The sequence below is a fragment of the Gadus macrocephalus genome, chromosome 10 (assembly GCF_031168955.1).
Source record: "Gadus macrocephalus chromosome 10, ASM3116895v1".
NCBI lineage: Eukaryota > Metazoa > Chordata > Actinopteri > Gadiformes > Gadidae > Gadus > Gadus macrocephalus.
The window spans coordinates 21,577,977-21,600,199 of record NC_082391.1 but is presented as its reverse complement, the minus strand read 5'-3'; the positions used below and the strand labels follow the sequence as shown (position 1 = coordinate 21,600,199).

At 43.1% G+C, this 22,223-nt stretch overlaps 1 protein-coding gene across 3 annotated transcripts; it reads right to left on the bottom strand.

Moving 5' to 3' along the window:
• Nucleotides 1-283: 283 nt before the first annotated feature.
• Nucleotides 284-22,223, bottom strand: slc36a1 (solute carrier family 36 member 1). 3 transcript variants are annotated; one of them, XM_060063222.1, is made up of 12 exons: nt 22,039-22,223; nt 20,768-20,908; nt 20,237-20,354; nt 19,617-19,707; nt 18,492-18,580; nt 17,036-17,125; nt 14,670-14,754; nt 13,590-13,817; nt 10,769-10,867; nt 10,500-10,666; nt 8,185-8,357; nt 284-2,601 (listed from the first exon to the last, which is right to left on the bottom strand). In XM_060063222.1, exons 2-12 carry the CDS (start codon nt 20,799-20,801, stop codon nt 2,324-2,326), a joined length of 1,452 nt encoding a protein of 483 aa, XP_059919205.1. In that variant the 5' UTR covers nt 20,802-20,908; nt 22,039-22,223; the 3' UTR covers nt 284-2,323. The 3 variants fall into 3 exon arrangements, with proteins under 3 accessions (XP_059919205.1, XP_059919203.1, XP_059919204.1); XM_060063220.1 differs by having other exon boundaries at nt 20,768-20,894; XM_060063221.1 differs by having other exon boundaries at nt 20,768-20,890.

Here is a 22,223-nt window from a genome sequence, read left to right as displayed (position 1 = left end):
ATTATTATTGTACGAAATGGTCAAATGTGTTTACTTTCTCTACAGTTGATAGGGAGACTTTGCCGTTACTGCAAGGGCACACTTTCATATCACTGTCCCCTACAGAGGTAGCAGTGAAGCAACCTGTTGCAACGGCATCTCATCCTAGGCTGCTGATCATGGATTTCTTGATGCTAAATACATTTATTTAGATAGAGCTTTGGGGGTACACTTTTGCCCTTTGTTGCCAAGTTTATCCAGCTTTTAATTTGCAAATCTTAACACAGAAAGTGAGGTCACTGGCTGCAATTGATGTATCTTTATTAACTTGCTAATGGTGTCGGCACATTGAACAAATAACTGCTTCAGGTGCAGGACATTAGAACTTGTGATGTAGTACAAAATAAATTAGTGGAGAAAATACAGTGATGGTCACAAGTCATCCGCAAAAGTATGTAAAATAATTGACCGTAAATGGCATTCAGCCAGCGAAGCTTTTGCAGCAAAAAAAGGCTACACAGAAGCAGTTTCAGTTGACACTGCTTACACATATACAAGAAGTCTCGCTTATTATCTTATAGTTTGTATATTTTACAGAAACATTTCATAATACTGTGTTCTACTCTTGAAATTGAATCAATGGTTGCCTATACTTGAATATCATTGAAAGATACAAAAACCTCAATCAACTCAATCAGCTCAAATACTTATATGGCACAGTATAATCTGCCCTCTATTAAACAACGCATGTATTCCCCAAGTTAAGGACGTAGGGATTGTCAGAATGAATATGCGAGAGATAGTGAGAGAGAGAATACATAAAAAAGCTTCGGTTTTATCAAGGGAGTTTCTTTAGATGTCATCTGATATTTATATACAAATGTTTTCTTTATAAGAAAACCACTGCCCTTTAGACAGATCATGTGGAGGCAAAAGCACCGTGGAGGTATGGGGTGCTTGAGTGCCACAACCAGGAGCAACAGCCATGTGATTCCAATAAATTTAAGCATTTTGTTTCCATGATGATAATAACGGGACCCTATTTTACCACCAGGTGTGAGTGTGATTACAAGCCATAAAGTCAGCCACAATAATTAATTAACGATGAATTCGTTTTATATCATGTTGTTTTATCAATTACGTCAAATACATATTATATTAATATATTTAGCACCTTATATTAGCCTAGTGGCCAGATTATTTTTTCTTTGTTTTGCTTCCGTTTTTGTTTCCGGTTTGGTATGTGAAAGGCTCCATTAGGATGCCATCACCCTATGCTCTACATTGCTGTGCATGACAGAAAAAGGAAATACATTCTATTCAAATTGCAAAAATATACTGAACACTAAATTATTTAGTATTAACACCAACTAAGTGGTTCAAGGCTAATAAGCTTCCCATTTCTGTCCAGCAGCACAACATCAGAGATAAAAAACAAATTAACTGCTGTTAAAATGATGCCCACACCAACAATTGATAACAAATTTGGTTTGTTATGTTTTAAAATTCTTTAAAACAAAATAAAAATCGGAAATAAAACAAAAACATGAACCCATCAAATTGGGTTAAAAAAATAACAATTCAACGTACAAAGGCAAATAAATTTGACAAAATACATCACACCATACTTTGTTATGGTGTTCATCGGCCTTGATACATAAAATCTTTGATAATTTCTTTACTGTTCATTTAAAAACATCAAACTAAATTTACTTTAGCATTTTTGATTCTGTTTTTTACACAAGATGTCCTGCATACGAATAGAGAACACTCCATAAAAGAAAATGGACTTGATTCAAAGTGCAACAAGAAAATACGAGGGGGGAAGGTCAAAAACCGTCCGCAGTATTAACAAAACATAGAAAGTTTGATACGAGTTGTAAAGTTCAAACTACCATATTAGTCACGTTCATAGCATGACCAATATGGGGTTATGATAGAACTGTGGGAGGTACATCACATTTTGGCTCTCATGTGTTACAGTATAAAGTTTAAAAGCCAGGTAACTAAAAACAAATCATACTGCTAAAGAATAAATGCATCAAAATGTATTTATAATCTATATTTAGTTAATGTATTTGGCATGAAACATTTCCATTTAAGCATTGCACTATTGGACCTGGGACCAGTGCATGTCGTTTTACAGCGTTAAAATGATTTAAAAAAAAAAAAAATACTATCACTGTGTGCAAAACTATGCAATAAAACCACCACAATTAAAAAAAATCCAGCAGTTTTGTACACAATAACCAACAGATAAAATGAGTTGTGACCCGGCTAATAAAATTGGCTAGCTTGAGTTTGTAAGGTCCCTAACCTTTAAAACCCCATTCCGTGTCATGGTTTACTGCAGCATGTAGGAGGGGGAGAGGTTATGGCTGTGCGGGGGGTTGTTGCGTATGATAAGCTCCATGATCGCGCTGTAGGTTCCCGTGGCAAACCCGATCAGGCCCACACCGCTGATGATCACGTTCTTTGTGATCACCAATGGTGAGAGCCCATCCGTATGGAAGGTCAGCATCTCCAGTAACGGTGGGAAAATGAGCGCCAGGAAGCTACTGCTGACCGAACCAACCAATGAGATCACAAGGTCCAGCTCTGGGATCAGCACCGCAAGGCAACCTGGGTTACAAAGAGAGAGAGAGGGGGGGAGTTATTTGGGCCGGCTTGATTCTCCTTACTTTAATTGGCTGTCGGGGACCCCACAAGTCTGATTCACAATGGTAGCACACACACACACACACACACACACACACACACACACACACACACACACACACACACACACACACACACACACACACACACACACACACACACACACACACACACACACACACACACACACACACGTCATCTCTCCCTTCTGATGTAATCTTTTCACTTTGAGATTTCTGAATGTAAAGTGTTCTTCAAATTAAATATATGATTATTATTATTACTCCCCTGAATGGCGGGGGGCTGAGGAGATGAGGGAGATAGGGGGGGCCGGCGGGAGTACAAAGCTAAATGACAAATCATTTCCTGTGTTTTTACACTCTAATTGTGAAGTCAGGGATTGAAAAAATGATTAATCTAGGAAAAGCGCAAGATAAATGATGAGGGGATGATTTTTCGCTTGTTTTAAGCCTGGTTTCATGAATAAATACATATGAATCAGTTTCTGGACGCAAAATTGCTGCTCCGTCGACAGCTAACTGCACTTTTCTAATGCCTCAACAAACACACACAAAAACATTTCTTTTTTTCATACCGAAAGTTTTCGATTAAATAATCATGAGATTTCAAAAATAAATATGTGAATTGATTTTGCAAAGCATTGAGGTTACGTTTAGCTTTCTGGTAAGCCTCCCTCTCCCCAACAGATAAGACCTAGGAGGGGATCTGTTTGGAAACAGTCGTGAAAAATAGTGATCGTAATTATAATTTTAAATGATATACATAAAATATAAACCTCCTTTAAATAGTTACTTATCAATTGAAAATGCATTTGTATACATTCTCCTTGCACCTTGAGATGTCTCCCTACCACTCTCTAATTGAAAGATGTCAAGGTAGTTTGAATTTCCATTGCCACTGTAGGCACTGAGTCTGATACTAAGGCCAAGCCAATCTACCGACTTCTTTGTTGCGTAGATTCCATTTAAGCCGTCTTGCAGATGTGTCTACCGCCCGTTAGTGTATTGCAAATTAACTTGGCCTCTTCCACCATTGCTGACTACAGCCATGGCCAATCCTTAAAGAGATAATTCACCGGTGGGAATATGAAGGTTTTATGAATTAAATAATTCAATGTATTATAAATGTGAAAAAAAAATTGAAATCTGTTCATCCTAGCCTGAAAAAAGGCAGAAAGAGTGTTTTCATGGTCTCTCTGGCTCAAAGTAAGAAAACCTCCAACTACCACAGTGCATTGCGCTCGCTGCCCCGCCCACCTGTCGGTCTCCCGTCCCCCTCATTCCCCCTCAGTACGTGAGCTCCCGCCCCCTCTCATTCCTTATTGGTGGAAAAATTTGCCACCAAAAGTGTGTTGTAGTCCTCGGCCCTTCTAGCGGGACAAGAGGTTTCTCCCGAAATGACGCGTCATTTGACGTCATTTCTGGAGAAAATTAGATGAGAAAAAATGGGCCAAGGGGAGACTGGTTTAGACTGATATTTATTTATATATTTATTTATATTACAATAGCGATTTTATAATGATAGAACGCCGGTTCTAAATGGGTGAAGTATCCCTTTAACTCTTCACGCGATAACTCCCCCCTCAACTTGGTTTTCTTTGTTGTTAATGCCCACAAAGTAAACAGTGAACCTGTAAGAATCAGGTTCACTCATTGCCTTATTGAAGATGTTATAAATCGCTGCCTGTATCTTCCAATGATCATGCTCTAAATTAAATCAAAACTTTGCTGTCAAGAAATGTCCTAAAATACAATTATTTTCATCAGAAACCAAGCTGGCTCTTAAGTTCAGAGGGGTTTAGGGTAGGAATAAATGAGTTGATTCCGAATTTAAAAAGGAATCAACTCTTGATTTAAAAAGTCGATTCTAAATGGAGGCATTGGTCGGGACACTGAATTGATCACACCTCCCAGTGCCTAAGTGGAAACCTCACCTCTGACCTTTACACGCAGACAGAAAGGACGCATGCTCAGGCACTTTAATCACCGCTATCGCTCACACCTGCTCTGAGATAGCGGGGAACAAGGTGATTAGTGTCTGAGAACATTAGCATGGTGTTGACGCGAGAGTCGCAGGTCTGGCCGACTTTCAGATGGAGCATTCGGTCACTGATGACTCGTTCTTCTATCGACGAAGGACGGTATAAGACACGATGCGTCGTCAAGCATTACAATACACACTGCTAGCCACACAGGAATAACAGACAAACACCTTAAAAGGTGGTGAAACGCACTTTGTCAAGCAGTCAGGGCTGTACGCCGTTCTTCTCAATATTACGTATTCACTTAACAATGACTATCCTGACTGTTAGAACACAACCCAACAGACAACCCTCTACTCTCTAGTAGTAGAAATGCCTCACTGTCTAACTCTACAGAAAACTCGACACAAAAAAATAAGTTCGCTCTCTAACCATAAAGTAAACATATCCACAGGAAAGAATGTGATCACTGTCTGTCTATCCCCACAGAGAACATCTCCACAACAAGTAAGACTGACCCCACTGGCTATCCCCACAGAGAACATCTCTGCAAGAAAGAATGACCCCACTGTCTAACCCAGGGGTCGGCAATGTGCAGTGGAGCCCTGGTGGGAACGCAACAGATCAGTGGGTATTTTATCAGGAATTTTGCATGAGAATTTCTCCCCCAAAAATAAAAAAAGTGTTCACTTTCTCTTAGGCCCCGTCCACACGAAGCCGAAACAGGCGAAACCGTTACGGTTTCGATCTATCCGGTTTCGGAGTATCTCCGTAAAGACGGAGTCAAGCGAAACCGGGTAGATCTGTAGAAACGCTGCTCTACACATTCCAGGCCCATAAGAGGCGCTGCTTCTGCTACAGAAATCTTTGTTGTTGTGAGTTCTGAGACTCCGCGGGCTTAACAGTCATTGGCTAGGGTCGAGGGGTGGGGCGATGACGTCATGGTTTACGGTTTCAGTCGGTTTCAGGCGTCCACACGAATCCAAAACGAAACCGGGTAGATTTGAAACCACCTCCGAGGGTGGTTTCAGAAGTTTACGGTTTCGGTCAGCGGATTCGCCGGCTTCGTGTGGACGGAAGGCCGAACCGTACAAGACCTTTGCGGTTTCGCCATGAAATCGGCTTCGTGTGGACGGGGCCTTAGATACATATTGAATTTAATTCTTTTTTTTTTTTCTAATTCTTTTTTTTTTTTTTTTTTCATAATTTTAACAGAATCTAAAATAATATGCTCCTCAAAAAAATTTGCGAATATGGCTCTGCCAGACAAAAAACGGTCTCGACACCCTGTTCGAACCCCAAAGACAACCACGCCATCCCCAGTAGGGTGTGTTTGCTGTCCGGCATCTGTCCTCCCTCATGTTGGTTTTGCCCCCCCTATGCTGCAGGCAGCGGGGGGGGAGATCTAACGCTAGACACAGCCCCCTCACAACGCGATGCGGTGCCGTTCTGCCCCTGCTGCTTTGTGTGTCTCTACTCCCAGTTGCTTTGTGGCTAATCCCAGTGCTGCCGTGGCGCCGCCGGATAACTTTAAAGAGCAGTAGAGTCGAGGTACCAGCGGGTTTCTCTCTCTGGATAGCCGGGAACGTCCTTGGGTTCCCTTCAGCAGACCTAACTTTCTTGATCTCTAGGGATCCTGTCGGTACACATGGGGGCCGACAGGCCTGAAACCTCTCTCTCTCTCTCTCTCTCTCTCTCTCTCTCTCTCTCTCTCTCTCTCTCTCTCTCTCTCTCTCTCTCTCTCTCTCTCTCTCTCTCTCTCTCTCTCTCTCTCTCTCTCTCTCTCTCTCTCTCTCTCTCTCTCTCTCTCTCTCTCTCTCTCTCTCTCTCTCTCTCCTTGTACCTATTCAAAGCCCCTTGCCCAGAGTCCACAGCGCCATTCATCACTCTACATGTCCCCCCGCTCCCCCTATACTAATGCAGAGGCTTCCCTTCAGATTTTAAAAATAGGACTGCTTTTATTTATTTGTATGAGCTTATCAATATGCGCAAGCAGGAACCTTTGAACATCAGCAACTTTGCATCTGCATGATTCCCTATAGGTTCCGATGAGCAGAAGGACTGGCTGATGTAAGGCGTGACTCTGCAGCTTTACTAGATGAAGCAGTTCTGTGTGGCGCAGCTCCCCGAATAACTCGGGTTAGACCTCTTCCTATGCTAGCATTCTAGAGCTCAACGCTAACATTCGAAACTTCCGCATTAACATTCTCGACCAGTGGTTCTGAAACTTTTCAACGCGTGTATCCCACTTCTCAGGCACAAAAACTTGAACATGAAACAACACATAAATAACGAATGTGGTCGGTTGGCAGTGTAAACATGAACATTAAAAGGGTGCAAATACTCACAATTTAGTGAGAAACATGGGCCTGCGCTGCGCTTCATGCAACTGCTAATTTCTCCCTACAAAGACGGTGAATCCCATTAAAACTATTGTCTGGCTTTCGGAATTGAAACTTGCTCAGGGTGGGAAAATAATTTGTTAGCTTTTTTAGCTCTGCAGTAGCATTTTGGGGCTCTCCTATAGGTTTTCCACACTGCAAACAGATTTGATTTGAAGTATTTCTATGTATTACTACACATGCTGCTAGACCGCGTGTGTGACTAGAGTCAGTGCTCACGGTTCACTGTACTGTATTAAATTATCAAAAGGTTAACAAAGACAAGAAGGATCAAGGCCAGTATATGGATGGATGTTGGACAATCTGGTTTCTTCCCAAAGCATTACTTAAAATTGCCTGGTAGCCTCTTAAACAAGCATCTAAAAACAACACTTCGCTAAGTAACTTTACATTTACTTGAGGCTTGGCTGATTCAATTGTCAGGTTCATTAGGTAGTCAGGCTTAGCCAAAGCACTCTTCAAAAAAATTGAATACAGAAGTGAATTGCCATTATCTGAATTACAAAGGCCTAGCCTATCAGCATATCTGATAATGTAGTCCATTGTGTTCTATGATCCAGAATGATTTAGCGTCTATCTACTGCGCTAGATTTGTGCAGAGAGTTGACTGATGAACCTAAATTTGCTAGGAAAGTAGCAAGATAAACTAAGAACATAGCTTGATTCTAGCTAAGAACAAAGCATTATCCAGCTACTTCGAGGAAAGTCGCTGGATTCAAGCCAGGAACTAGCCAAGACAGTATACCTGGCAGAGCAATACACCTTACGCAACGCAATGCAAATCTGACGTGAACATGTTTGAGGCTTTAATTAAATCCTGGACAATTTTGAAAGTCTGCGCGGACACATTTTTAGGTCACAAAAGAGGACATGTCCGGGCAAAAGGAGACATCTGGTCATCCTACTGTACGGGGAACCCGCTTGATACCTACCTGTTCCACTGTTATAAAAAAAATAGCGGTGCAACTTGGTGGGAGTTATCCTGGTCATTTCTCTGGGTGAGAAGTACAAGTGTGGCGTGTGAGCGGGTAAACTGGTTGAAGTGCGTGCGTCTCACGCCCGATATACGTGAGACTTGAGAGCCCTGCTTACAGGTGAATACACCCGACAGGTAAATATGAGCCACAAGTAAACGTGACTTACAGGTGAATATAACGAGCAAAGCCCGCATGAGCAGGCCCACGGCGATCCTCCGGCGATGGCCGGAGACGCGGTCGACCACGGGCGGGATCAGGATCTCCACCGGCACGTAGAACTGAAGGGCGAAGGTGATGAAGATCCCAAAGCTGTAGAGGAGCTTCACGATCTGGTACATCCTGCAAAGAGGGGTGGGTGAGAGAACAGCAATTAATACCAATACCGTTATGGGTAGTCGTCTGGCGGTTAGGGTGTTTGACTCCTAGCTGCCAGGTCCCTTATCAAGATCCCCTACCTGCTCCTTAAATTCATGCATCTTTATTCAGTTGTAATTAACTTTGGATTAAAAAGTCAAATAGCAAATCGGAAGGCAAAGAAAATTTTGCTTGAGGGGGTACCAAACATTATATGTTTAAATATCTTGCAGACTTGCATGGCAATTAATAACCGGTGAAAAAAGAACAGTTCATTGGTGCCAAGGGGGTGTGTCATTGATCCCCGGGGCACATCCTTGTCTGTTAAGATATACAGTCATCTCAGTGAGGCTGTGAGAGGGGAATAGGCATTTAGAAGGACACAGGTAACCAATACTGGAAGGGCCCCCTGCTGGGAGAAGCACAGTCGCAAAGACAATCAGCTGGAAGAGGCTTTGAGACATGAATGAAGCATCGAATTCCGTATGTTGCCACTTAAGAGATAAGTGGCTCACCATCAGCCTTTTGATTTGCTAGCTCACTGGGTAGCCAATATACTCACCTAATCGAATGAGTTATTCAAAACACAAATGCATTGGCAGTGGCACACACATTGGCATGAGCACTCAAACACGCTTACACACACACACATGCTCACATGCACACATTGACTCACACACACACACACACACACACACACACACACACACACACACACACACACACACACACACACACACACACACACACACACACACACACACACACACACACACACACACACACTCTAACACAACCGTGCATTGCATCCCTGCAGTATCAACAAAACATGAAACAAGTGAATCCATTCAAAAACAGAGGGACAGATTCAGCTTTTTCCGGGAGTTTAACCGAGCGTGCAAGGCGAACCATTGTGCTTTATCGAGTGGTTTGCACGTGCATGCTAAATTGAAGTCGAAAGGAAGAGCTGAACCATGCATGAAATGCTCAGCTTTAATCAATTTTATTTGAAAGGCTCAAGGCTAAATTTGTTTTGGCACAGCTGGTGCATGCTTGGAAATGAATTGACAATATCCAATCTGTATTCATCTCAATAATCCCACGTTACAATACAAACAACAAATGTAGGAAAAAAAAATCATATCTTGTAGTAGTTAGTAGTAGTAGTTGTATTAACATTTGACTGCATACAAATGTGTCAACAGACATGGTGACTAATGTATGATAGTAAGCATTATTGGCCCTTAACACTAATATTCAGAAACAACACTGCCTCAAAAGGCTATTGGCCTAAGCAACACCAGTAGAGGCATATACTTTTCCCTGAACTTTTAAAGGTTGCAAACGTGCAAAAACATAATTAGATATTTATGTGGCATTCAGTTGAATTGCGTGTGTCTCACGCCGAATGTGTGAGACTTGAGAGCCCTAATGGAATGTTTAATTAATGTAATAGTAATTCATTATTCTCAGTGCATGATTTGGCTTATCAATATTTTAAGTTTTGCTTTCTTTGTAGTAGTATCTTACCAGCAGTCGGGGAGCATTGAATGCTAGAATGACGTTAGCACAATCTTAGCACACACATTTCTAGCTGAAGGTTGAAAGATCACCCGCAGTTGAGAGAAGTGACGGAGCCTGACATTTGAATGATCTTAGCATGACATTAGTGTTATGTAATTTAAGCACATAAGCTACCCCCACATAGCCACAAGGGAGCAGGATCAAACACATAAGCTGTAATTACTATACATAGCCACAAGGGGAGCAGGACAAACATACAAGCTGTGATAACTACTCCAGCCACAGATGGCAGCACCTTTAGACAGGTGAGGAGGGCGGAGCCAATACGTCACATAGGCCACGCCTACTTGATACAAACGCAGAGCGGGAGTCAGATGAGGTCAGGAACACATGGCAGTCACGTTGGTGGCCCCGTTGCTAGAAGATAGGTCAGCTGTATGTCGCTCCGCGCGCGTGTTCAATACAATTCCCCTCCGTTTGCTTCATAGTTACCATACCGAAATACAAATAAAGTGAGTGAAAAGCAATCCGGTTTGAACTACCTTCTTCAAGAACACGGCATTAGCATGAAATAAGTTCTGCGTTAGCGGGTTGGTGGCTCACCAGCAGTTGGGGAGGTTAAGGGTGATGCTGCCAGCGATGGTGTCTCCGAAGCACAGGTACCCCACTGTGCCAAGACTGATGTAGAGGAAGGTGACCACTCCCATCCCAGTGTACAACACCATGCCGAAGCCCTCGGGCTTCTGCATTTTGTTCTCAAGGGGAAGGACCTGCGGATGGAATCGCAATAGGAAGTGAGTGTGTGGACTGTCCGGCAGATAACGTAAAATAAAATATGAGATAACGGAGACATAGTTATTGGTGCTTTTTACCACTCCGATGCCCTCGAAGGCAAAGATGGCCATGCCAAAGAAGAGCGGGTAGTCCTTGGCTTTTCCCACCAAGGGCAAGTTGATTGGGAGTTCGATGTTCTGGAAACAGGAAACAGGGAACAGAAATGTTGGTTAGCTTATTGGAGGAGGAACTACTAAGCACATGCAATCAGTAGAGCGGGCAGGAGAGAAGAATGGTTGGGGTACTGCGGTCCAACCCAAAGGTCCAAATTCGGAAAGCCTCTTTGAAAAAGACTCCCGACCCTGTTCCCGCTCAGTAATGCCACCCGTTGGATGGATGCATCTGATGATTGACTCAATAGCAAATAGAGCGTGTTCGACTATTTGGTCCAGATCATACCACTGTGCTCCATTCATTGTCCTTCCTTCAACTGAAGCAACACTCGCCAACATCAACAGACTGGGGGCCATGTATAAGTGGGACAGGCCTTGTTCACCTTGCTGAGGGTTTTTGAGCAAGGCACCACCGTATCTTTAGAAAATAAAGCTGCATTTTCTATAAGCTGCAGGAGCCGGTAAAATGAGGTATGTTTCAAAATACCAAAAATAACACCACTCCATAGAATAAGCCACATTTTATTACAAATCTTTGCCCACGACCCAAATACTTGCATGTAGCGCCCAATGCTGTCATAAACCCGTTACAAAATTGTTTAAATACATTACGACTGTGCCGTGTTGCCGGCCAACCAATGGTTGAGTCCGACTCACGGACTCAACCATCGTTAAGAGTAGGTGGGTAATTGGAGATAAAGCAGATTCGAGCTTTCGTAAAACCCAAAACCTTTTCACTGATTAAGAAAACAAGGCATCTCTTAGGTTTCAGGTAATACATTTAGACGAAGAGGCTTCCTTCCGTCAGTTATGAAGTGACTCCACGATTCCAATTCCTTTTTCTTAACAAGGTTATCTTTTACCCCAGACTCTAATGTGAATGAGAATAATATGGACTTAACATCTTGGCGTCATTCATTTGGGACTGCAAAATTGATACAAGCCTCTGCTTTATTTGTGAAAAATATGGCATTTCTGAAGGCGTCTTGAAAAAAAATCATACCATGTGCCCCACATTTAAGTCGAGATTGAGAAATTTCATTGCAAGGGGCCTAATGCTAATTGAAAACACTGGGATTATGAATAACCGCAGTGGGGAACACAACATTCAGTCAGGGAATACATTTTAGACAACTTCTATGGAATTCCTTTCTCAGGTCGTTTATCATAGAAGCTCTTAACCTGTCTCGTTATTTATTCGTTCATCCTCATCCTCTCTCTCTCTCTTTCATAGCAAAACTCTCTCTGCATGATGGATTATTTATCCGGGTGGGAAACAGGGAAGGGATAGTGTCTCTGTCAGGAAGAATTCTCCTTTCATCCATCAAACCCAGGAACCGAATCAGCAGGGACCCGGGATTCAGACCGGTCCAGGGAGGAGTGCATTCTGTTTGCTTCAGTGTTAACGATTTTAAGGTGTTTGTTTCCATGCAGGATAAATTAAAAGCTTCAGAATAATTGATTCAACGGTTTGATTATTGCCTTCCTCTGGAAGAAGAGATTCCATCTCCTATGTTTGTTACATTTTCCGTAGCCAAGCAAACTTGAGGGAGAAAGAAGGTGCCTCGTAATTTATGTAAAATGTTACTTTAGACCACAACCTCTTGACATATTTTGAGTATAGGTTTCGTCACCCCAAAGTTTTAAGGGCCGAAGCTCCCAACTGTGAATATCCCATGTGATAAAAAGTAAATGAAAATAGGTCAGACATCCCTCAGTCCCAGAGAAATTCACGGTTGGGCGAACGGAGGCCATGATCAATATGGCCGTTTGAAACGTTGGATGATGGAATCATCGATTGTTAGTTCTGTATTGAGATTCGGATAGGCTATTAAAACATTATTTTAATACTTTGGTGGTGCCTTTACATCGGTGTCCAGTGTGAGAATCGGCAAGACTGACAGAGAAAGACTTTAAACGCACTGGTTGCATTAATAATAATATTTACAAGTTGTTATAGGGTTCTGGCGGTCTATTCAGTTGGGTCCTTTGAAATAAGAGGTTTCGATTTTATTAATGAATGTATTATGCAACTTTTTAAATGATAAAACAGGGCCGAAAGACACCAATAAGCTCTACTGTCCACAAAGCAATCCTCAGTGATATAGTTTAGAGTTAGTTATAGATATAGTTGATTTTGGGATTTGGAAAAAGGAAAAACAAAAAGGGTCAAATTGATTGATTGATTATTTTTATATATATATATACATGAATCAAATTATGATCTCAGGCCTGCTGTACCTACCACTGAGCTGAGACCATATGTGGATTCAAATAAAAAAACATCAAAAGCGGAATTGAGTTACATGTGTAGGGTCATGCAGGGGTAATAACTTTTTCAAGGATGCCTGCTGACTTGTAATTGAGTAATTAACTTGCGTTTTATTGTGTGTAGTTGTGTTGTGTGTAACAGTTACAAGGTAGTGTCAGATGATGAGATTGTTTGTAGTTGTGTTGCTTAGAATTGTGCTTAGTTTGGTTGCATTGCTGTGTTGAATTTTGTGTAAATGCATTGTGTGGCTGTGTCCTATGTGGTTGTGCGTTATCATAAGAGAGTAGTAATAAATGAGTACCAGTCTGTGTTGTATAGCTTGGTTGTGTAGCTGTGGTGTATGGTGCGTAGTTGCGTTTTTTTTTTTTTTTTTCTCACAATAAGGAAGTAGAAGTAAATGAGTACCAGTCGTTGTAGTTTTGTTGCGTAGCGGTGTTGCATTGTGTGTGTCGTTGCGTTGGGGTTGTGTGTTACCGTGAGGGAGTAGTAGTAGATGAGGACCAGGCTGGAGCACATCACCAGGTTGGCCAGCAGAGAGAGGGGCGCCATGTACTTGAGGTTGGGGGTGAAGACGAGGAGGACGAAGGCGGGCAGGAAGAAGAGCATGTAGATGCGGGAGTCAAAGCTAGTCCCCGCCAGCGCCGTCTGGTTGGTGTGGTTCACCTGGCAGTCCCAGGTGGTGGCGTTGGCTGCCTCCACCACCTGTCAGATTGGAGGAGGAGCAGGGAGAGGGAAGATGATGAGGGAAGGAGGAGGAGGGGGGAGGGGGGAGAGGAGGGTCGGGAGAAGAAGATGAGGCATTTGACAAAACTATATATTTATTAAACCTTTATTTATCCAGCTCTAAGTCTAATTGAGATTTAGGCCAAGAGGGCATCATCAAACAAACAAGTACACACAGGGTTTCTTACAAACAAAAACGCACAATTTAAAATACACTTTTAGGAAAAGAAGAGATCACAAAGAAGTGATAGATCTAACTGTACAGTTCTCGGTTATAGCCATGTACTGCCACCTAGTGGTGAGTAAGTATACCTCACATTATATACATACCGTACACTAAAAGTTTGGGTCATCCAGACAATTTCATGTTTTCCATGAAAACTCACTATTATTTAAAAGTTTTCAGCTGTGCCAACATAATTGCCCATGGGTTTTCTAATCATCAATTAACCTTTATACACGGTTAGCCAAACAATGTACCATTAGCACACAGGAGTGATGGTTGCTGGAAATGGGCCTCTGTACACCTACTCTGATATTCCATTAAAAATCAGCCGTTACCAGCTAGAATAGTCATTTAGCACAGTGACAATGTCTAGACTGTAATTCTGATTAATGTAATGTTAACCACGTGGAAAACACAGTGCTTTTCTTTAAAAAATAAGGACATTTCTAAGTAACCCCAAACATGGCCCAATATCATAATTCACATTATGCTTCTTGTGGATGGGTAGATAATTAAAGTTTATACCCATGGACCTGCATTAATGTGTGTGTGCTTGTTGTGATTCTGTGTGGTACAGTGTTTGTAGGTGTGTGGCTGTGACTGACCTGCTTGATGTTGTCACTGAGGAAGACGAAGTACACACAGCAGAAACCCAACTGGGTTATGATGAGGAACAGATTTACCATCCATCTGTGTGAGAGAGAGAGAGAGAGAGAGAGAGAGAGAGAGAGAGAGAGAGAGAGAGAGAATCCCATTAAGTACAGACAGACAGCAGAACAACAGCAATACAACACAATGGTAGTTGAGATAAAGTGCAACGACAGTGTGCCATTAATAATATCAGATCTGCAGATCCATGCTATTTAGAATTTAACATGATAATAGTGGTCCTCGTACATGGTCTACATAGAAGCAGGCACCCTAAAACGACGAACACAGCGATACAGCAACAAAGAATTATGAAGGGGTTGACACTGACCAGACAGAGACGCGATACAAAAAGTAACAGCTGTTTCTCTAGAATACATCATTTTAGTGATACGTAAGTGTCAGTATTGAACACCCAGGCGTACTTCCTATTTTCATTCAACATGGTCTGGTTTACTTGCCTATGTGAGGGTCAGTATTTAACACCCAGGCTTACTTCCTATTTTCATTCAACTGGTCTGGTTTACTTGCCTATGTGTGAATCCCCATCGTCATCATAAGTATTGTTCCATTTGTCGGCAAAATTAAGTGAACTGAGATCGAAACTGAGATATATAATAGCGATATTTCAAAATGTCGTTGTAGAGTGTGTTGACGATGGCTGGTCTAGCCAGCCTAACTTTGAGCAATCAATGTTGGCCCGGCCCGGCTCTTGGCCATAACAAATAGGGTGACACATCAAGGTTTAAATGCAGAAGTAATCATAATTTATTGGTAAACAAAAGGTAACAAAAAATAATGGTTTAACAAAAGTCAACTGATGTCTGGAGAGGGAGAGAGCCACGGGCAGACTGGTGAGGCTTATATCTGCCACACAATGATTGGGCTGAATGTGTAGCTCCACCCACCCGGAAACACCTCAAAGGAGAAGTTACACACAGATAGTCAGAGGAGCGTCACAATGTGCACAGGGTTAAAACCAACCGTCAGCACACGCACTCCGGGAGATCTCCTGCGTGGGAACATGAAGCACCGGCTCATGTATCACGTTCTGCAAACCACACAATAAACTGCCATTCAACGCCGCCTCCTCGCGTCCTTTGGCTTGAGGAGCCCAGTAGAAGTCACCCTAGGTGGCGTGCAGCATTGTCACACTGATGCCCAGAGTGGGGCCTCTCCAGACAAAGAGAGGTCACAGAGGGGGACTGTACGAGGACGCGTCGGGCTCCTGGGACCAGCCCGCAGCAGGCCAGGCCCAGTCGTCGTGGACCACTGCTCCAGGAGGGGGATTGGGATAGGGACTATTCGCCGAGGGAGGAAGGCTCTGCCGATGGCTCAGTGTCCGGCCCTCTGAGGAGCTACCATGGCGGCACAGCTGAACCTCAACCAAGGCAGCCGCCCAGGCCTCCGTCCTCCAGGTTTGAGGGGGAGGCGGGGTTTAAGTGTCACCCTGGGGGGGTCTGGGTGCAACCGGTTTTTTGGGATTCTTTTTTTTTAGGTTTGGCAACCCTGGAAAGAGTCTGGTATATGGTGACCCTCTGTAAGCACCCCTCCCAAAAAATATGAATTAACTGGACTATAAGGGCCCGTCAACGCCAAAACAAAGTGGTGGTTTTGCCTGCATCCGCACGACAGCTGGGATTTTGAGGCCTGAAAACTGAAACTTCAAAACCGTCTCAGGAGTTCTCAAACGGCGACCTTACAGTGTCATGTGGAAAGGCCGCAAAACCGTAGCTTTTAGAAAACAATGACGGTATTTTAGCAGAAGATGCTTATATGCCACCTACTGGCCTGGCAGACACACACCATTTCCACTCATTGCATCTCCAGGTGGACGAGGATAGTTTTGAGTGGATGATGGCTGGGCAGCCTCACATGGCCCGAGTCAGACTGATGGGGCTCCAGGTGTCGGTGAGGCTGCACACCTGGGTGGCATGTGGCAGGGTCCACCGAACATACCCAGATATTTGTATCCATCCACCAGCTAAATGTTGGGAGCTTTTAATAGAGGCGAGTACTAGAGTCCAAGGAGTCCGCCTTCTAAAATCGTAGACCATGTGTTTGGTTTGAGACAAATTTAGTGGGGGGGAAGACTCAAACACCATTTTAAAGATGAATAGCCTTGAGGCAAACCAGTGGAAGAGTAAAGCAGAGTTTTTTAGAGACTGACACAGTTCCCACAGCAATGCTTACAAAGCAAATATTGATGAGATGGATTGGAGAGACACAGACATGTAAATAGCGAGATTGACAAAGAAAGAAAAAGAGTGAGACTGATAGAAGATAGATTAACAGAAAAAATGTATGTAGGGGGGCTCTTTACCTCCCCCATGGTGCAAGTCTTCTCAGCCAGGACACGTTCTCCATCCCAGTGTACACCGCTTCTCCGTAGCTTAGGAACGGTCTGTTTACTCTGTAGAAGCAGAACACACATTTACATTAATGAAGATAACAATGTTTTTATTACTAATCCCATCTGAAAAATGTGAATTTCACAGCAGAGCATAAAGGACAGTAGTGTACACATGAATAAAAACAACAAATATATCTATTCGCACAATACGAGTAGTAGAAATGTTAATGGTAATGCAAAAATTGCAACATTATCGAAACAACAAATTTTGACCGCCTTACATGATTTAAAAGGTAAGGTAGAAAATTGTCAGAAACCAGGCACAGTAAGAATAGCCAAAAAATCCCACCATTTACTAGCTTGTGACTAGCTCATGAGAATCATAAATAGGTCTGCCAAGCCTTTTGAAAGACTCGTGCTCAATGAGTGTACGGGCAGAGTGCTTGGAGGTAGGTAGGTAGACAGACAGGAAATGTAAATGATTGAACAGGTTTATAACAGGCCTGCGACAGCCATGGACACCATCTTTTTACATATTCGAGTATTGGATTTATTGATTGCTGTCGGGCTGCATAAAGAAACCCAACAAATTACAGAAAATGCAATGCAAATAAATTGACCAACCTTCCTTATATGCTATAGAATGTATACTTTAATATTATTTTTAGACCATAACAAGTACGCTGTGTGTCTAATTTAATAGATATATATTGAGGTCTATCTCTGGACCCGAATAATGAGAAGCTGTGGTGAGCAGGCTGCAGGACAGCTGACCCTGCAGAAGACCGGATGAGTTGCTGGCTCCCTGCTGACTCTGCGCATGCATGTTTCACACGCTGCCTCACTTTCCACCGGTGAATTTCAACCAACAAAAAAAACAGTAAAACATCAGTATTCTACTGGACGACACTGGGAGCAGCACAGCTCAACCACAGGCTCGTGCTGGTGGAGACTGGGAGCTGCCCAGTACAACCATAGAAAGAAGAGTAGAGTAAGTCAGAGGCTCGTTAGAAGTCCTAAACTAATACTCAAAGCTGAGGTGACGTTTTAACAGGTGTCTTTTAAATAATGGTGTAGTTGCATTTAGGTAGTAGGTTAAGTTAGATACGTTTACATATTAGGTGAGAGATGGTTAAGTTTAGGTCTAAGGATAGAGATGGTTAAGTTTAGGTATAAGGTTAAGGATTGTTTATTCAAGATTAGGTAGGAAGCGTGAGAAAATGGAGTCTAGGAAATAAGAGTTACGTTTAGGAATAGGTGCAATGTCAATTAGGGTCCCGTCATTGCACGCATCATGCATACTACGACAAACTACAAAAATAACAGTCCTCAGAAAAGTTGCTCCCACTGCCAGAGACATCGGCCTCGTTCTCTTGCCTCAGCTCGCGGGCCAAGGCTCGCATCACATGAGGAGCTGAAAGCTTACCTCTCACTAAGACGGTTGGAGCACTTGACTAGCAGCCTCATACAGTGGATCGCTACGATGCCCATACACAGCAGACTGACTGGACCCAGCTAGAGAGAGAGAGAGGGGGGGGAGGGAAGAGATGGTGGGTATGGGGGGGGGGGATATAAGGAGGATGTAGGGTGAGAAAGATGGACACACAGTTGGTTTTTAAACTCCAAGGTAGAAAAACACGTTCACTATTGACTCTAGCAAACTGACAACAAGTTAACCATTAACCGGATTCCTGATGGCACGAGAGAGAACACTCACAGCTGGCAATAAGATCTGGCAGCCCCAACCCGAAACTGTGTTAGCTCGTGACCAATAACCCAAAGCATTAACTTTTAGAGGCTGTAAGACAACACCTGGCCTGCACCAGGTGGTTATCTAATGGCCTCTGTGCTGGATCACTCAGTGCCCTATAACGGTCTTTGACACTGTCTTAGTTTTCACACCTGAATTAGGAAGATTGGGTCCGGTTCAATGTTAAAGGAACTACTTTGTACTTTAGATTTTTTTCTTTGGTTCGGTTAGTGTTTACACAGGACTTTGTCAAGAAAACCACAACATTTAAACACATGTGCCATTGTTGAACAGGTTTTCTTGTCCATTGGGCAGAACATCCAATAATCCAATTATAGTTGAAATTATAATTCCTGATTTCAATCAAACCATAGCACTCCAGGGTTCAATTCAAACGGGCCAAAGACTTGGACCAATCTTGCTCAAACAACCAAGAAGCATGCAAAACAATAACCAGCACAACCACAAAAGAACATTCAGTGATTCAGACTTGTGACTTTGAACCAACACTGCTCATCCTACAATAAGGACCACTATCTGGCAGGTCGACTCTCAGTAAAAAAAAAGAAGACAATCTGGTAGGTAGATTCTCATTGCAAGGGTTAGGAATAGATTCTGGTTACACTTTATAATAACGTTCAGTCATAAGTCATTTATAAGCCTTTAGTTAATGATAAACTAATCTTTAACAAAACATGAATATCAATTTGTAGGTAGACAAGAAAGCAGGTAGATGGTACAGGCAGGTTGATTCACAGTAAGGATCCGTATTTGGCATCGGCGCCTTGTTTTGCTGCTTACCACCAGGCCGGCGTTCTTCACAGCCAGGGGCAGACCCAGCAGGCCGGTGCCGATGTTCCCCTTCAGCAGGTGAATCAGGGTCTGGATAAACCTGGAGAACCCATGGATGCCAGGGTGTTACTTCTGACCTTCTCAGCTCAGAGACAGACAACAACACATATCGCAGACTACTGGAGAACCCTGTGTTCGCTTTAGCACCCGGTACGATCGATTAGCCGTTAAGCCAAAAGCAGAGCAAAGTAACGTTTTCAAATTTTGCATCCCAAATAGAATTGAGTCCTGCCCACCACAAGTGAAAAATTAGGCCTCTATTTTCATCACAGGCATGAAGTTGTTGTTCAGTGTCCCCCCATATGTGTGTTTGGTGGATCAGCCTACTAGTTGGTACAGTCAACTGGGTGGGCTACTAGGTCTATCTATCCATCTTATTTGGGAGGAGGCATTTCATTAATGTTGCCTCATAACATGGATGGGCAGAGGAAGTGTGAGTGGAGGGATATGGAGATGGTCTGTGCGAGGGAAAAGGGGTGTGCGAGGGGAAAACCAGAGGTGGGGGAGGAGAGGGGGAGTGAGGGGGAGAAGGAGAGGGAGCGTCAGGGAAGAGAATAGTGAACTCTTACGTGGTTCCGGTGGATTCTCCGATGCGCTCATACTGCCGCTGGGACCTCGGGGGTCCAGGAGGAACCGGACTGGGGTGGAGAGGGTTTGCTTCGGTGGGGCTGGAGGGCAGACTGGGACCTAGGAGGGGAGAAGGAAGAGGAGGTGAGGCTGGTGAAAGCCGAGAAGAAGCAGGTAGGAGAGGGGGAAAAAAAGGATGAGGGGAGAGGAGAGAGGAGGAGAAATGACAGGAGAGGGAGAAGGAGATAGTGGAGAAGAGGAGAATTGGGGAAGAGGTGTAAGTGAGTGATTGAGAGGAGGTGGGGTGAGGAGGAGGAGAGAGAAGAGAGGCATAGAAGGAGCAGGAGAATGGGAGGATAGAGCAGAGGAATGCGGAAAGACAGGGGTGTAAAGAGATGAGAAGAAAGGAGGTCTAAGGGCTTAGCTAACCTGTCTGACTAAAGGGGAATAACAGAGCTCTCCTTGAAACAGCCTCTCACTACGAACACTATCTCTACTATACTGGGATAATGGGTGCGGTTGATGCACGCTACCTTCGCGCTTGTGTTCAGTCTCGGTGGAGTACATGTTGAGCCGGAAGGCGTGGGGTCACGAGGGTGCTACGTGGGAGCTGACTCGTTTCCCGGATCTTAGACGGATGCACGTGTCGACACCATCTAACTTGGAGGTGAAATCTGATGTCATATTGATGCATTGAAACATACGTACACACTGCATGCAAATCATACATTCATTGAATGCATACATATACATGTGTATATTGTATACATCTCCATAACCTACTATTTATACAGTCTACATATACATGCATACGGTACATACACAAATGCCATACATATGTACTTTCCACATGTGTCTAGTGATCCCTCACTCGAACAACTAATGCACACCACAACCATTTCAAAAGCGTTTGTTGTGTTTCATCCCATGAAAGTCTTTAGATAGACAACCATGTAGTTATAACAATCACTAAGTAAATAATATAGGCCGTTGAGATGCAGCTCAACCAGGGAAGCCTTGGGACCAGATCCTAACCTATCCTTTGGACAACAGAAACACCTAGAAAACATGACAGGAAAGTTAACATCTATCGCATCTATCATTCAGTCTGTGTGTAACTAGATTGTGCCCCTGCGCCATTACATACTGTTATCTCTCCAGCGATCAGGTCAGTATAGTGACCCCTGAACTTTGCTCTTGTAAGGGTTAAGGAAACCACAAGACCAACCAAAGCTATTTTCCACAAAGGTTTTTGTGAAAACATTTCCCTTCAGGGAAGTTATTCCTGATGGTAGACCGCATGCAGGCAGACAAGGATACACTCACTGACAAACAGCGAAAAGGGTAAACGAGCTGTTTTAGAAACAGAGATTAAAATTGCATGGATCTTCCCATCTAGAATGCCTAAGAAATGTAGTTGTTAACTCCTTCGTCCGACTCTCCCCAGCTTCTTATACTTAGTAAGTTCAGAGAAACGTATGGACGAAATGCTGAAAAAACATTGATTTCGAGGCTTGTAGACATATCAGCTTGAAAACCGAAAGGGATGGGTCAAAATCAGCAGACAATACGACCACTGGACTGTGGTAGCGCCATGTTGTTGTTGTTTAAAATGTTCATTACAGCAGTGTTTATTTTGTGTATATGTTATATTTGTATCTATGTCAGTGTATATGTGTGCAAACCATATTCAAGAAAGTTAGAATCCAATAACTATTAAGTTAGTTCAGATCATGACACTGTCATTTGGTTTGTAAACAGCCCCGGATACATGTTATATGTATTCGTAAAAAGAAGAGCCTACCTTAACATCATCTGTTTTCTTCAGGGTGAACAGTTAAAAAAAAATGTTTGTAATTAAGATTAAGTGTCGCTTTGATTCAGTGGTGTGTACATTTATTCCTGTCTGTCGGCTTATGCAAAGACAGTGTACGCCTATCTCCAGTTTGGTCGGGCTGCTTACACAGACTACAGGCTATTTCCTGCACT